General features: G+C 48.9%; 1 protein-coding gene across 1 annotated transcript; it reads right to left on the minus strand.

Moving 5' to 3' along the window:
• Positions 1-2,686: 2,686 nt before the first annotated feature.
• Positions 2,687-10,537, minus strand: LOC123764717 (protein-lysine N-methyltransferase EEF2KMT). Its single transcript, XM_045752770.2, has 5 exons — positions 10,395-10,537; positions 8,412-9,292; positions 5,915-6,037; positions 5,333-5,487; positions 2,687-3,385 (listed from the first exon to the last, which is right to left on the minus strand). The coding sequence occupies exons 2-5, from the start codon at positions 9,054-9,056 to the stop codon at positions 2,896-2,898; spliced, it is 1,413 nt and encodes a 470-aa protein (XP_045608726.2). The 5' UTR covers positions 9,057-9,292; positions 10,395-10,537; the 3' UTR covers positions 2,687-2,895.
• Positions 10,538-17,131: the final 6,594 nt, after the last annotated feature.

Here is a 17,131-nt window from a genome sequence, read left to right on the forward strand (position 1 = left end):
AACCTACGGACGGGATGTTCCTAGATGCGACTTAATCAGCCTGTGCCCTCATTACGGCCCTTGTGGATTGGTTCAGTATTGGATGTAATGCTCTTGCCAGTGTGCCAAACATTTTACACTTTCACCCAGATAATAATAATATTTATTCACAAGAAGGTACAATGGGTATGTGAGATTACATAAGATTGATATTTTGACATTCTTACAAAGCCACTAACAAACATAGCGTTTCGGGCAAATACGTTTGCCCGAAATGTTTCGGGTAGATTCCCATACAAGTTGAACTGCCACAATCGATACACTTAATTGTAGCCAACTTGTGTTTGAGCTGTGACAACACGTCATTATTTAGTCATTTATTATGCACCATACCCATCCCGTGGGCTGTGGTGAACCCCATACCCATCCCGTGGGCTGTGGTGGACCCCCATACCAATCTCCATGGGCTGTGGCGGACCCCATACCCGTCCCATGGGCGGTGGCAGACCCCATACCCGTCCCATGGGCGGTGGCAGACCCCATACCCGTCCCATGGGCGGTGGCGGACCCCATACCCGTCCCATGGGCGGTGGCAGACCCCATACCCGTCCCATGGGCGGTGGCAGACCCCATACCCGTCCCATGGGCGGTGGCAGACCCCATACCCGTCCCATGGGCGGTGGTGGACCCCATACCCGTCCCATGGGCGGTGGTGGACCCCATACCCGTCCCATGGGCGGTGGCGGACCCCATACCCGTCCCATGGGCGGTGGTGGACCCCATACCCGTCCCATGGGCGGTGGTGGACCCCATACCCGTCCCATGGGCGGTGGTGGACCCCATACCCGTCCCATGGGCGGTGGTGGACCCCATACCCGTCCCATGGGCGGTGGTGGACCCCATACCCGTCCCATGGGCGGTGGTGGACCCCATACCCGTCCCATGGGCGGTGGTGGACCCCATACCCGTCCCATGGGCGGTGGTGGACCCCATACCCGTCCCATGGGCGGTGGTGGACCCCATACTCGTCCCATGGGCGGTGGTGGACCCCATACCCGTCCCATGGGCGGTGGTGGACCCCATACCCGTCCCATGGGCTGTGGTGGACCCCATGCCCAGCCTATTGGCGGCAGTAGAAAGGGTTACAGAGGCACATAATGGGTTCAGAAACTGTCAGTAATTTTCTAAATGACTTTGTTTAGGCTTTTGTTTGATAACTCAAAACTAAAGTCAACATTGTCTTTACTTACTGCAAGCTTGGCAAGGGAATCAACTTGATCCTGTTCTTGAGCTTGATGCGGAACCCAACCTTAGACTAGGCTCGTCCAGGTGGCGGCGGGCCCCACACCAACCCCGTCCTCAGACGTAGTTCATTCTGTCCAGCGGTTGACCACAAAGACGCATTCAAGTTTAACATTCTGTTCATTCAAAACATAAATTTTCTCAAATCTAAATTAATATTGTTATATATATATAAATATATATAAATATATATATATATATATATATATATATATATATATATATATATATATATATATATATATATATATATATATATATATATATATATATATATATAAACATATTGTGCATATTTAGGCATTGGTTAGGTTAGGTGTTTAGGTTCTGATGGCGATTATTTGTATTTGTAGTACGTGGGTGAAGCATTTACAGCGTTGTGGTTCGAACAAAAGTCGTCAGCAGAGCGCTTGTGCGAGAAGTATTCGAACGTCATCGTTGTGAGTCGTTTGTAAACTTTTTTTTTCTTATCATGGGGGTAGAAATAGCCTAGGCTACTCTATTCCTTTGAGATGTATTTTTTCTTGTCTCAATAAACATACTTGAACTGTTTTTCATTCGTAAATAGGGACCAGTTACTGGCCGCCAGCTGGGGCACCAAGGCTATCTCGCAACTGTCCGATAAGATTATAGATTTGGTTAACAGCCTATTGGCTGTCTAGCTCTTTTTCCCTATCAGGATGACTTTTACAATAATGTTCCATTACCATTAAAAACGTGCAACGTACAAAATGTTAGATATAAATACATAACTATAAGGCGTTTACCTTCATGTGTTATTTCCAGTGCATGACTTTTCAGTTGTTCAGGTAGTGACCGACATAATAATGGTCCAGCGTCTCCAGAACATTTCCTGCCTCACAGCACCAGCTGACACATCACCTGTGACCTGGTCAGGGACGTATCTTCTACCCGTCCAAGACACGATGCTATGGTAAAATAATGTCAAAACAACGTTAATAAGTAATTATTTTCATTTCCATTTTCTGCTACAGACACGTTAAGGACGTGAGGAGTATCGTGGGAGATCACTGTTAGGACTATGAGCTCTTCGTATCCACTTACTAGCTCTGTACCTCTTACCGCCGCCATGACGGCATAGTGGGAATTTACTAAACAGTTTACGAGCTCTGAAACGCTACGAGCTGCTCTATAATAATAACCTTGGGTTGAGGACGACCTTATAACGCTTCGGAGCGCGTAAACTGTTTAATAAATACCGACTCTGCCGCCATGATGGAGATAAGAGGTCCAGCTGTCTGGAGGGGTCAGTGCTGTGGGTGCTGGCCAGGTAGTCTGGAGGACGTAATGGTAGCCTCACCTTTGGGTCATGAGTTACCTCATGTAGGACTATTTTCCTCATGCGAGGGCATAGTATTATGGATAGCCAGTAAAATCATACAACGGTGTTTATATACTGTATTTTAAACTTCAGTGTGTATAAATAAAACCACTCAGTCTTTTTATAACATTTTTAAACCAAAGAAACATTCATGCAATCACCAGGGCCAATACTGGCAGTACCTGAGCACCTGGTGCCTCTGTCAGCACACACCACAGCGGCTGATGGACTCTACCACCCTCATCACCAACAAACATCACTTTACAACCCATTCAATCCTGCGAGTGACATGCAGCCGACCCAACTGACCTAGACGGTAGGGTGATCCTGTAGATTTTGACGGGTAGATGGGCTTCGTTGTAGAGGAAGAGGGCGGTGTCGGTGTCGAGGGTGGCCTGGAAGACGAGGGAGTAGACCAGGCCCTGCTGCCTCACCTCCTCCAGGAACACCGCCAGGGTCTCCTGGCTGCGGCGGGTGCAGGCTATGAATGCCTCGCGCTCCCTCCTCCCTGGTCCTTCTGTTTGGTCCCTTTCTAGTTTTTCATTTTTGTCGTTTGTTGCACCTCCGTCTTCGTCGTTATTTTTGCCTCCTGTTGGCTCTTCCTTATTCATCTTTGCTTCATCTTCCTCCGTTGGATTTTGCTGCGAATAGACTTCAAGTCGTGCCTTCTGCTTCTGGTCGTTTTTCGAACTGATGTCTACTGTCTCAAAGTTTGGTGGTTTTCCTTCACGTTGTCCTGACGCGCTGCCGTCCAGGATGGACCTGGCAAATTATGTGGTTTTAATAGACCAAATAACAGTTCGCATTATATGAATATTCTGCACCCAAGATTATAAGTTCCTGCTCCGCCTGATGCCTCCTGCCCCCCCCCCTCCCCCCTCTCTCTCTCTCAACCCTTCACAAAGTTGAGCCAGAATGCTATAGCGAAATTTATCATAGTGGTCGCTATGACAACGTGTCTTGTGCCATTATTTAATTTAGGCCAACCACCCATGTTGGGAACATATCCAACATCAAATATTGTGAAAAACTGAATGTTGCTTGCCCCAGGCGTCTGGCCTACAGCTTAATGATTGATTGATGAAGATTTAAGCCACCGAAGAGGTGGCACAGGCATGAATAGCCCGTAATCCCACTTAAGCTGTTGTTTTAGATTTACCTGCTCAGAACAAAATGTCCATGTAGCACGGGCTATGGTGAGCCCGTAACCGAGTTCGGTTATTCGCGATAACCTTGTTACTCTGATATTTCCTCCTTTTTCCCTATTTCTTTTTCACTTCTGTTTTAGTCTTGTTTTAATAACATTATCTTGGTGACGGATGTAGGTGTAGAATGTTCACTAGTGAGTCCCATTGTTGAACGGTTTTTCTAATCATTGTAGTCACTATGGAATGTGCATCTAATGCAGCTGCTGTCGTTGGATTAATGTTGAGTTTGATGCGCAGGGGTTCACATTCCAGTAAGTAGTGCAATAGTGGCGCCTCTGCTTCTGTTCCAAAGATATGACACTCTTTTTAACTATTGGGTTTATTACCTCCCAGTAGCACTTGTAACCAAGTCTGAGTCTGTGTATGGCTACTGCAATGTCTCTGGATATCTTTTTGCCAGGCTTGAAATAGGAGTAACCAATGGCTTGTTCGTACCATATCGCAGTGGATATTCCATCCGCTACTTTGGCGACTTTTGATAGTTGGGAGTATTTTCTTCGTGATTTGCTCCTTAATCTGTGAAAAACTTGGAGGTATTTGAACCTGTACAACAGATAGAGCAGTGGCAGTTTTTGCTAGTGAGTCTGCCTTTTCATTACCATCTATGCCAGTGTGACTTGGTATCCAATTTAGGGTAATTGACAGCCCTAGATTATGGGCTTCTTTTCCTACATGTTGGATTTCTGTGAGGAGCTGTATATTATCTCTGTGCTGACTGGATAACAGTGCCTGGAGCGAAGATTTAGAGTCGGTATGAATGATGACATGTAAATTATTCTCAATTTTATAGTTTATAGCCTCCTTCAGGGCATATAATTCTGTCTGCAATGTTGATCACCCACTATTCATGCTCCAGTAAGCTTCATGATTGTTAGTGTAAACTGCTGCCCCAGCAGAACCTCTTTATCAACTGATCCGTCTGTGAAGATGCGAGTCGTTGTCGGTCTTGAGATGGTCTCCATTTGTCGTTTTATGACTGCTTTGAGCCTCTGCGAGTCACATGCTGAGTTTTTAACTGGTCCCATTTAAGAGACATTTTATTATATACTAGCAGGGGTACCTGACTGTGCCCGGGTTTCTCCCCCAGCAACTCCCCGCTCTATCCCACACGTCTCCCACTCACCACCTTCCATCCTAACATTTAATGATAGATAAATCTTAGCGAGTATGGAATTTATTTAGCGAGCTTTGAAATTAGTGCAATTTACCATTTGGTGGAAAGTTTACCATAGGGCTAAACCATGACCATCCCATGTACTGCCCGGTACCAAGAGCATTTCAGTTACAGCCCCGCTCCTGTGCCAGGTAAGTCCACTACGGGCTCACCATAGCCCGTGCTAATTTGGATCTTCGTGTTCCGAGTAGCTGAATCTAAAACAACAACCAGAGCATTTATCCTGCAAAGTTTCGTTAGGATATTCCCAGGCGTCTGGCTGCCTACTTTGAACACATATTCTCTTTTATAAGTATACACACAAATAAATAAATCTATATATACTACCTGATGAGGGTGACCAGGGAAGGGATGAGGTGTCGGGCATACACCACGTCAGCGGCCAGGACAACATCGACGGGCGGTAGGGGCGGCGGGCGGCGCCAGTCAACCTGCAGGACGTCCACCTTCGTCAGCACGCATGCGCCACTCACCTCCACCACCTGCAACAGTACCAACGCTGTAGACCCTCTAACCATGCGTTCTGGCGGAGCAGTATGGTCTCATATTAAATTTATAATCTTCGTGCATTTATTGGCCAACATCGGGTGATAGGATGACCAAACCACGCACCAGAAGATAAGGAGATGACGTTTCGGTCCGTCCTGGACCATTATCAAGTCGATTGAGATAATGGTCCAGGACGGACCGAAACGTCGTCGTCTCCTCATCTTGTGGTGTGTGGTTTGGTCATATCTTCAACCACGTCATTGTTACTCATCGTCTGCACCAGGTGATAGCCTATCTACGGTCACCTATTGTAATGGTATTTTCAACTATATGCGTCGACGTAAAGAATATCGATAAACTCTAATTTAGAATAATGAATCCAGAAATGTGTGTGCAGTAGGAGGCTGGTTTGTGACTCACAGCAGCAGGAGGAGACGAGCCCTGGGGAGCGGGTGTTGGCCAGGCTACCACCTCTCCTGCCTCCACCTCTCCCCTCACCAACTCCTCACTCGCCTCCCGCTGGAACTTCTCCAGTTCTTCTCTCTGGGGAGAAGCGAGGAATTAGTCATGCAACGGAGTAAAGGTAATGTTCCTCCTGGCGGAGCACAACAACATAATTTACCGGGTGCCAAGCCCTAACTGTTCGTCCTTGTTCACCCAGCAGTAATTGGAAACCTAGTTATAAACCTACAGGCGGGTTGTGTTCCAGGGAAACTAATAGGATAAAGCTATATGTCTGCTAACAACAGGGACAATCTGTGCCAGCAGTTGGGTCGTAAACTTAAACTTAGGAATACAGTTTACAAGGAGATAGGGCTACACGTCAATAAAAATGCTCACATTATTGTTTATTTGAAGTAGTAGTAGCAGGACATCTTGGTTGCTTTGTACCCCCCATTCATGGCACAGTTCTACTTCACTGATTGCTTTGAAATTTGACACAACGTTGTATTCGCATATGAGCATGTTTTTAAATACCTACTATAAAGATGTCACGTCTGTGACAGGTAAAAACATTTTTTTTTAACTGTTTTTCATGTGAGGGGAATCTTTGAAACCTCTTTACCGATTGCTTTGAAATTTTGACAACGTTGCATTCTAATACGTGCGTGTTTTTATATACCTACTATATACATGTCACACCTGTAACAGGTAAAAACATGCTTTTTTTTTTAAACAGCGCCATCTGTTGCACGTAAAAGCAATACACGCTATTGTAAATATGTTACGATTCCACTGATAAATTGAATTTTCATAGATTTAGATTTATTTTTATTTAATTATTTTGTGTGACATTGCATTGGATTTGAGCCGTGTTGTTTACCATACCGTTTATTTCGTGAGTATAGTTTATTTTTTTATTGTTTTTTCCATTTCGTTTTTTAACTGTTCTTATTTTTTAGTGATGGGAACATCGGATCATTTGATGTTCCCATTTTTCTGATGGGAACATCAAATCAGTTGGGAACGCATCGGACGAGGGAGTGGGGAATGGTGGGGAGGACGATAGTGGGGAAGGGGTAATGGTGAGGAGGACGAAGGGACAGGGGAGTGGGGGATGCAGGGAGAGGATGAGGGGGAATAGAGAATGGTGGGGAGGACATTGTGACAGGGGAGTGGGGGATGGTGGGGAGGACGAGGGGACGGGGGAGGGGGGATGGCAAGGTGGACGGGGAAACAGGGGGAGGGTTGCTGTAGCTCAGCAACGCACATGCACTGCCGAGCCACAGGAACGCGTGGCCGGGTACAGCTAGTTATTTATAAAATCCTTATTGGACAAAGTACGAAATAAATGAGCTGTGTTGAACTAGACACCAACAGAGCTCATCAAATGGACGGGGACCAAGTTCACTCATTTGCTATTTTAGATATGAAAACAAAATATCGATCTCGATTATTTGACTAAGAAATAAAAATCTAATTCATCGATCACTACGATTACACTAACGTTTTGAAGAGGAATAAGACCACATACATCACTCATTAAAGTTAGGTTTTGTAAATAAAAGTATTTATGTGCTATACGTATTTTTCCCCGTTGTTATCCTAGTTACACTCGATTTTTGTATATAAGAAAAAATATTTGTATACACGGCCTTTTAATTGCTAAAAATTTAACAAATTATTTAATCATGACTACGATTTCAATAAATATAAAGGAAATAATTTCCTTTTGGCATTATTATATTTATATACTAATAATGTAGATGGTAGCACGATCATAATTTTGTAGTTTTTAAAAAGGACGACTGGCTACCATCTGCTGGAAGCCTCGTCTTATACTGTCTTAGTAAGTTTTCTGGAATATGATTCTCCAAGCTGTTTACAAGATTCCCAATTTACTGAAAGATAAACGAGGGTGAACAGTTATTGCCAGGTTCGACCCCCGGGAAGCACTACTGTGACATTATTCACTACTGTTGTTGATCGTCGTCGCCCCTAACTCAACAGCAGCAGTTAATGGTGTCACAGTAGTGTTTCAGGAGTCGAACCTGGCCAATATGGCACTAAGCACTTATACACTGTTGAGCGTGTTACCGCTTCACAGCACGGACTAAAAACTCTAATTATAAAGTAGCTGTTGTGTGTAATATAAACATTACATGTTTATATTATGTAATGTTTGTAATATAAACATGACATGTGTATGCCGTAGCTACGTCCCCTCGGGTGAAAGAAACTCTGCCCATTTGTTTCCGCTATCACCAGGGATCGATCCCCGGTCCCTAGGATTACGAATCCTGAGCGCTGTCCACTCAGCTACCAGGCCCCCCATCATCATGGGGTCTGTGCATCATTGCTATTTACTATGAGTTTGTAGTAGTAATATGACACGTGATCTAGAAAATTACATGAATTGTGCGTGTTCTAGAGGCACCAGTATAGACGCTACACATGGATGTTACTGCGGGATTACCTTTGGTGGTGCGGTGGCCAGATTGAGCGCCAGGTTGTGGTGGAGGAGAGTGAGGACGTGATGGTGACAGTCGGTGAGGAGGTAACTGGTGGGGGGCTGGAGACCCTCCTGAAGGGGGGTAGTGAGGATGACGCAGGCGGTAAAGCCCACACCAGCGCCCAGCTCCAGCACCCGCCGGCCAGCCATGATGGCAGGGTTGTCGGTCGCCCACTCGGCCAGGACAGCTGCGCCACACCAGGTGGTGAGTCCTGTGGTGTTGTGGGCGATGCCGCCGGCACTCTCCAGCAGCGTCACCCCTGCCCGACCCACCCCACCTCCGCCCCATCCAACATACGTCTTGTAAAACACCTCTGGATCACACTCCAGGCACGACATGGCGTCGTCGGAAAACTCTGCAGGGATGGTCCATCCTCGAGCGAGCCACTGGTCTCTGAGCCACTGCAGCACCTGGCGGGCATGCTTGTGGCTCCTTGGCACCGCCGCTACCAGTGGGTGCCGCACGCTGGTCTCCAGCAGGCGAGACACCAGCTGATGGGGAGCCTCAGGGGTGTCGCTGAGGGCGTCGATGGCGGCGGCGACGTGTCCCCATATACTGCGAGAAGTGGGCACCGCCGCCAGGTGTGCCCGGGCAAGCAGTTCACACATGTCCACTCACTGCATATTTTACTATATACACCGCAATGCTTATTTCACTTTACGTTGTACCTAAATTTTCCATTATGCTTGGAACGGGCGTGATGTCTGGGGTACCTGAGGTCGCTGACCTGCAGATCAGACAACTGCTCCGTGACCTCCTGTGGGTACCGGACTATACATGAACTGGTTACCGGATGCCGCAGTTACCACTTGTTTGTCAGGTCACACTGCTCGCGGCACTTCAACTTAAATAACATAAAGATAAAACATATCTTATATATAACAAAATAATAATGTTGTGAAGATCTAAACATGTATCTGTGAAAATATCATTGCCTTATCTTATATAAATAAAAATGGAAATGTTCGTTTGTTCAAAATCGCTAATCTCCGAAAGTTCAACGATTGCTTTGAAATTTCAACACAACGTTGCATTCAAATAGGCGTGTGTTTGTATATACCTACTATATACATGCCTCACCTGTGACAAGGAAAAAAATGTTAAAAAAAAAGAACCAGCGTCATCAGTTGCACGTAGGAGCAACACACGCTACACTAAATATGTTACGATTCCACTTCAACGTTTCTGATTTCATTGATAAATTGAATTTTCATAGATATCGATTTATTTTTATTTAATTTACTTATTTTGTGACATTGCATTGGAATTGAGCTGTGTTGTTTACCATACCGTTCATTTCGTTAGTATAGGTAACTTTTTTATTTTTTTATTTCGTTTTTTTAACTGGTTTTCTTATATTTCGATAGAATGATCGCATAAACTTAAATGTAAATACATACAACATTCATATGCTATTCGTACAGCCCAGCACTCCAGTGCATTGTGTTTACATTCCAGTTTATGCGATCATTCTATCGACTTCAGAGGGGCCAAATGTATTGTTAAAAGTAAGGGTTTTGTTGAACGAAATGTGATGGAGTCTGTCTGTTCCGATCAAACACTAAGAACAGCCTTAATGTGAGCCCTGGTATGTATAAGTTGGATCCCCATATAAGCCTCAATATAGGCTAAGTGGGGGGGGACTCACGTGTGCAGCAGTGTCAGGTGGGGGACTCACGTGTGCAGCAGTGTCAGGTGGGGGACTCACGTGTGCAGCAGTGTCAGGTGGGGGACTCACGTGTGCAGCAGTGTCAGGTGGGGGACTCACATGTGCAGCAGTGTCAGGCGGGGGACTCACGTGTGCAGCAGTGTCAGGTGGGGGACTCACGTGTGCAGCAGTGTCAGGCGGGGGACTCACGTGTGCAGCAGTGTCAGGTGGGGGGGACCTATGCAGTGGTGTCAGATGGGTGACCCGCATGCGGTATGGTGTCAGGTGGAGGACTCACCCATGCAGTGGTGTCAGGAGGCGTGGGGCTCGCCCATCCAGTAGTGTCGACGGTGGCAGTGCAACTGGGTGCTACAAAAGCAGTGCCACCTGCTACTTGGCACCTTCCGTGCGCTAGAATATCACCTCCTCCCTCCCTCCCCCACCTGCATTGAGTTACAGGGCGCCACTAGAGAGCGGTACTCTGCCCGGGTACCTGTACCTCTGGCCCAGTACCACAAGCACTACACCAGCTATGCCTCCTAGTGGGTGTGCCAGAATGTACTAATTAACAGAACATGTAATAACCCATTATACCTTATTGCACATTTATAAAATATAAATTACCTTACCTTACCTTTTAGCAGTAAATAGGTACCTGGGAGTTAAGACAGCTGCTACGGGCTGCTTCCTGGGGGTGGGGGAGACAAAGTAAGTAATTATCAAAAGAAGGCACCAAACCGGGAAGGCTATGTAGCACCATCAAATACGCAAAATAATCAGAGGGCGCTAAATATCACCAAGGATGCCAATACGAGAACAAAAACGCATAAGGCGAACGATATCAAAAGTATCCGAGTCACCAAGAATTCTATCGAGGGACAGGTGACCGCGAGGGGCGGTCGGAAAGCAAGACACACGCTCGTCCTGGAAGTCAGGACATTCAAGAAGGACATGCACGACCGTAAGAGGGACAATGCAACTAGGACAATAAGGAGCAGGGCGGCGCTCCATCAAGTGACCATGGGTTAAGCGAGTATGGCCAATACGCAACCTCGCTAGAGCTGTTTCCCACCGCCGGTTACGGTGGAAGGAGGACGGCCACGAGGAAACACAACATTTAAGAGTACGTAGCTTGTTACCAGTAACAGACAACCAAGAAGCCTGCCAACGGGTAAGGACTGAGGAATGGATAACCGGGTAAAAGTCGGAATACGGAATGCCTTTACGAGAGATGGGACAAGAGCGGACAGCTTCCTTAGCGGCAGCATCCGCACGCTCATTTAAAGACACGCCAATATGGCTGGGAACCCAACAAAACTCAACCGACTTAAATTTACTGTGAACGAGAAACAGCCAATGCTGGATCTCGACAACTACCGGATGAACTGGATTAAAGCACCCGAGAGCCATGAGGGCACTACGAGAGTCAACAACAACCACAAAGGAAGACTGACAACGAGAAAGCAGGAGACGAAGAGCATAGAGAATAGCATAAAGTTCCGCTGTAAAGATGCTAGTCTCCGGAGGCAAGCGACACATATAAGTGCGATCAGGAAAAACAACAGAGTAGCCAACACCGTCCGCTGACTTAGACCCATCGGTGAAGACAGAAACGGAGCGGGAGTGAGAAGAAAAGTGCTCGAGGAAAAGGCGTTTTAGAACTGTAGGAGGGGTAAAAGCTTTAGTGATGCGAGTCAAGGATGTACAAAACCGCGGAAGAGGGACCCTCCACGGGGGCAAAGAAGGAACAACACGAGGAGAAACATCAGAAATACGAACGGAAAGAGAATCCTGCAGGCGAGATAACCGGACAGAAAGAGGGAGGTGGTGAAGAGGAACAGGAACCGCAGGAGGGGTAAAAGTTAAAGCACGACAGAGACGAGAGGAAGGATGTTGCAAGGACCGCGCAAGATACCGAAGACAGTAGCGATCACGGCGGTCCTGGAGAGACAGGAAGCCAGTGTCAACATACAAGCTAAGGACGGGAGTCGAACGAAAGGCACCAGAACTGAGGCGCAACCCAGTATGGTGCAAAGCATCAAGACGGCGAAGAGTAGAAGGAGAAGCAGACGAGTAAGCAGGGCAACCATAATCGAGCTTAGACAGGACGAGAGAGGAATGTAAAGCAAGGAGAGTGCGCCTATCTGCCCCCCAAGAAGTATGGGACAAGACCCGAAGGAGGGTAAGGGACTTAGAGCACTCAACACGGAGGTAAGAGATATGGGGAGACCAAGACAAACGAGTGTCAAGGAATAACCCCAAAAGCTTCGCGGAATCTTTGTATTCAAGGGGATGACCATAAAGTGACAAAGAGGGACGAAGAACAACCCGTTTCCGCGTAAAAGTCATGGCACAAGTCTTAGAAGTAGAGAACTTGAAGCCATGACCTGTGGCCCAAGACGACACGGCATCAATCGCAAGTTGAAGCCGGCGTTGAAGGAGAGGCGAATCATCACCCTGACAACAAAGGGTAAGATCATCGACATAGAGAGCGGAGAAGACACCAGAAGGAAGAGAGGAAAGAAGACCATTGAGGGCAACCAGAAAAAGAGTAGTGCTCAGAACACTACCCTGGGGCACACCTTCGTATTGCTGAAAAGGGGGAGAGAGAGCGGTACCAAGGCGCACCCGAAAGGAACGACGAGAGAGGAAGCTGCGGAGAAAGAGAGGGAGATGACCACGAAGGCCAAAAGAATGAAGTTGAGATAGGATATGATAACGCCAAGTGGTGTCGTAAGCCTTTTCTAGGTCAAAAAGGACGGCAACAACGGAGGTCTTCGCAGCAAAAGCAGTACGTATATAGACCTCCAAGTTCACCAGGACATCTGTCGTGCTGCGGCACTTGCGGAAACCAAATTGAGAAGGGGAGAGGAGGTGATGGTGTTCCAGGAACCACATCAGACGAACGTTAACCATACGTTCAAAGAGTTTGCAGACACAACTTGTGAGAGCAATAGGGCGAAAGTCCTTAGGGGAAGTACCCAGAGACCCTGGTTTGCGAACAGGGAGGACAACGGCATCGAGCCAGTCCTCAGGGACTGACGACGACTCCCAGATCCGATTATACAGACTCAGTAAATACTGAGACGTGCTCGGAGGGAGATGGCGAAGCATCTCATAATGAATACCATCGGAGCCCGCCGCCGTAGAACCGCAGAGGGCCAGGGCAGAACGAAGTTCAGAGAGAGAGAAGGGATCATTATAGGGAAGCTGAAGATGAGTGCAGAAATCTAAAGGACGAGACTCAAGGACAGGTTTACGAAGAAGGAAAGATTGGGGAAGATGAAGACCAGAGCTAACAGAAGAAAAGTGGGAACCCAGTTCGGAAGCGACCTGCAACGGGTCCGCCACAAGAGCATCATGGAGGTGAAGGACCGGTGAAACATCGGGAACGAACTTACCCGCTATCTTGCGGATACGCTTCCAGATCTGGGCCAGAGGGGTTTCGGACGTAATTGTCGAGACATAAGATGCCCAACATTCACGTTTAGCCGTACGGATGGCCCTACGGGCCACCGCACTCGCTTTCCGAAAGAAAAGAAAAGAATCGGTCGTCTGCCTACGGCGGTGCTTCTTCCAGGCTGCACGCTTACAGCGGACAGCCCGAGCACAGTCCGCATTCCACCAGGGAACGCACTTCCGTGGACCCCGAGAGGAAGAGCGAGGAATAGAGCGGAGGGCAGCGTCGAAGACAGTGTCATGAAAAAGGGGGAGAGCGCGAGAGAGGGGCAGAAGGGAGAGGTCAGAGAGAGTAGCACTGAGGGAAAACAGGGTCCAGTCCGCCTTAGCAAACTGCCATCTAGGGAAAGAGAGGGAAGGGCGAAAAGAGAAAAAGGAAACAAGGATGGGGAAATGATCACTTCCATGGAGGTCATCAAGAACCTGCCATGTGAAATCTAAGTAAAGAGAAGAAGAGCAGAGAGAAAGATCAAGACAAGAAAGGGTGCGAGTTCGAGAGTCCAAATGAGTGGGCTCACCAGAATTCAGAAGAGACAGGGAAGAAGAGAGGAGAAACGGCTCAAGGAGGCGACCCCGGGTATTCGTCAGAACGTCACCCCAAAGAGAATGACGACAATTGAAGTCACCCAGCAGGAGCACAGGCTCCGGCAAGGAGTCTAGGAGGTGTTTCAAATCAGGAAGAGAGAGCGGGACACTCGGGGGGAGATAAATGGAACAAACTGTGTACCATTTCCCCACAAAGATACGAGCAGCAGAACAATGGAGAGGCGAAGGAAAAAGTAAAGGAACAAAGGGAACATCAGCCCGAATCAAGAGAGCAGAAGAATTAGAAGCCCCAGCAATGGCTGGGGGGGGGGAGAGAAAGGAATAGCCACGAAAACGACCAGGACGAGCACCAAGCATCGGCTCCTGGAGACAGACACAAAGGGGCGAAAACCGCGAAACCAGAAGTTGGAGTTCGAGGAAATTGGCGTAATAACCTCGAACGTTCCATTGAAGAATGGACAACGACGAGAAGAGAAAGGACAAAAACAGAGAACAAGGAAGAAACAAAGGCGAAAGACCAACAGAGCACGTTAAAGAATATCAGGGTCGGGATCAGGGTCAGCAAAGTCAGGGTTAGGGGGCATGGGTAAACTGAGCAAAGACGGAGGGAAGGAAACGGGAGAACAGATCAGAGGTGGGCGGGCAGGGTCCGGAGGAGGAGGAGGAGGAGGAGGAGGAGGAGACAACGGAGAGGAGCAGTCAAGGACAGCAGCAGGAAGAGGGGGAGTAGAAAGAGAGGAGCGCACCCCAGCAAGAGCAGCAACCGAAAGGGAAGCAGGGGCCAAAGAAACCTCCATAGCAGGAACAGGGGGCGCAAGCACTGAAACGGGAGTGGAAGGAGCAACAGAGCCAGAAGGAGGAGCTGAGGAAGAAAGCGAAGCCTTCTTACCCGCCGGGGAAGAGGAAGGAGAGGAGCCAGGCTTACGCTTCTGACTTAAAGAGACCGGTGTCCCAGCAACTACGTACCGGGCAACGGATTCCAGTGTCTCAACAGGAGAAGCCGAACGAGAGCACACACGACGGCCGTTAGGAGAGCGATGGACATCCGCCCGCACCGACAGGCGGCGGGGAGAGCCGATAGATGGAGGAAGAGGATGGGAAGGAGGATCGGAGGGGGACGAGGAAGGAGACACAGAAGACACGACAGACCGGGTAGAAGGAAGGGGAACCCCAGACAGAGGACCAGGAGGAGGATCCTTCGGGAGAGAACCCAAAGGGACAGAGGAGGGGGCAGTGGGCGCATCAGGGTCCAAGGCCCGGAAACGGTTGTGAGTCTGAGGAAGGCGGGAAGGACGAGGAGAGGAAGAGCGCAACACGCGAGCATAAGAGATATTAGCATAAGGCGGGAGCCGGCGAACCTGGCGCCTCGCCTCAGGAAAAGATAAACGCTCCCGGTGCTTCAAGTTGAGGACGGCTGCCTCAAGCTTGTAATGGACACACGCACGGGAGAAGGTAGGATGGGCCTCACCGCAGTTGAGGCAACGAGCCTGGGGAGAAGCGCACTCCGACTTAGAGTGACCTTCGCCACCACACAAAGGACAGAGAGAGACAGTCCCGGAGCAGCGGAGGGCACCATGCCCAAACCTCCAGCACTTGTTGCAGAGCCGAGGAGAAGGAATGTACTCCTGGACAGAGCACCTGGCACCAGCAAGAATGACAGAGGGTGGAAGGGTCCTACCATCAAAGGTAATCTTCACAACCCGGAGGGGTTGACGGCGACTACCACGAGGGGGACGAGTAAACGTGTCCACCTGGAGAATAGAATGGCCCTGGGCAGCGAGGATATGTCGAATATCGTCGTGGCAGTCGCGTAGGTCCCGAACACCGGTCGCAACATGGGGCGGGAGCAAAATAGTGCCAACACTGGCATTCAACTGGACGTTCTTCGAGACCCGAACGGGGGTCTCGCCAAGGCAGGATAAGGCAGCCAAGCGGGAAGCAGCATCCTGAGAAGGAGCAGCAACGACACGCGTACCGAGACGAGTGGGGTTAAAAGTAATGGAGGCATCCACGGAATCAATGAGATGTCGATGAAGGGAGAAATCGTCAGGAGGCGCAGAATCAAGAGGGAGGAGATCAAAATATTTGGCCCACGAAGCGGGACCAAACAAGGCTTGATAGGTAGCAGAACTGGAAGGAATCGAGCGAGGGCGGCCGTGACGAGAACGGCGGTGAGAACCCCCAGAGAGAGAGGGGTTAAAAGGCGCAGTAGTAACAACTAGAGAAGGAGCCGCGCCAGGGGACGAGGTAGTCACCACTGGGGGCTTGGGGCTCGACCCAACCACAGAGGAGGGAGGGGAGCCAGGGGAAGGAGTCAGAGAGGCCAAAGGAGGAGCAAGGTCGGGGCCCAATGCAGCGGAGGCTACAGAGCCCGGTCTTCCAATACGGACCGACTCGGGGGCTTGGTCGCCCACCCCACGAGCCTGAGAAGGTAAACCAGAAGAAGCCGAAGCAGGGGTAATCATCTTGACGAAAGAAGAATTCACTCACGAATGTGCCCCCACACCCACCATGGAGCCACAATTAGAGGTAGGACACCCAACAAGAAGCTATCGCCGATCTTGTCGGGGCCTCCTAGGGGTGCGTCGTGAGTATACGCCCCACAAACGCCACCTTAAGAAACCGACAGTCCGTCGAGATCGGGTTCAGTGACGAAGTGGGGATTGACAATAAAAGGTTCCCCTCGCTCTCGACGTCGGGTACTGCAGTTCTACGGGTGCAAGAGTATGCCTCCTCAAGCACCCGGGCGTCAAAATAGAAGAAGTCCAAGGGAAGAACCAGAACGAGCAAAAGGTCGGCAGGAAACGGCAAGCAGATAGGAGAAGAGGGGGGAGAAAAACGAAACAGAAGGAAAAGGAAAGGAAAAGATGCCCAGCAGAATTGGAGAGGACGGCAGCAGGAGCACAAGGCTAGAAAAGGACAGGACTGTCCCAAGGAGCATCACACTCCGGCAGCCGCCCACCAAGCCCCCACACGGCGACAACGAGCTGAGCGGGGAGGGGGGGGGGAGACAAAAGGGAGGCCTGGTCG

Source organism: Procambarus clarkii, chromosome 48 (assembly GCF_040958095.1).
Source record: "Procambarus clarkii isolate CNS0578487 chromosome 48, FALCON_Pclarkii_2.0, whole genome shotgun sequence".
Lineage (NCBI taxonomy): Eukaryota > Metazoa > Arthropoda > Malacostraca > Decapoda > Cambaridae > Procambarus > Procambarus clarkii.

Bases quoted from the DNA above. Each gene is read 5' to 3' on its own strand.
- LOC123764717 (XM_045752770.2), bottom strand. From the start codon at position 9,056: ATGTGTGAACTGCTTGCCCGGGCACACCTGGCGGCGGTGCCCACTTCT. The intron at 6,038-8,411 runs GTAATCCCGCAG...GCTTCTCCCCAG, and splicing joins TGGCCACCGCACCACCAAAG to AGAGAAGAACTGGAGAAGTT. The intron at 5,488-5,914 runs GTGAGTCACAAA...GTACTGTTGCAG, and splicing joins GCTCGTCTCCTCCTGCTGCT to GTGGTGGAGGTGAGTGGCGC.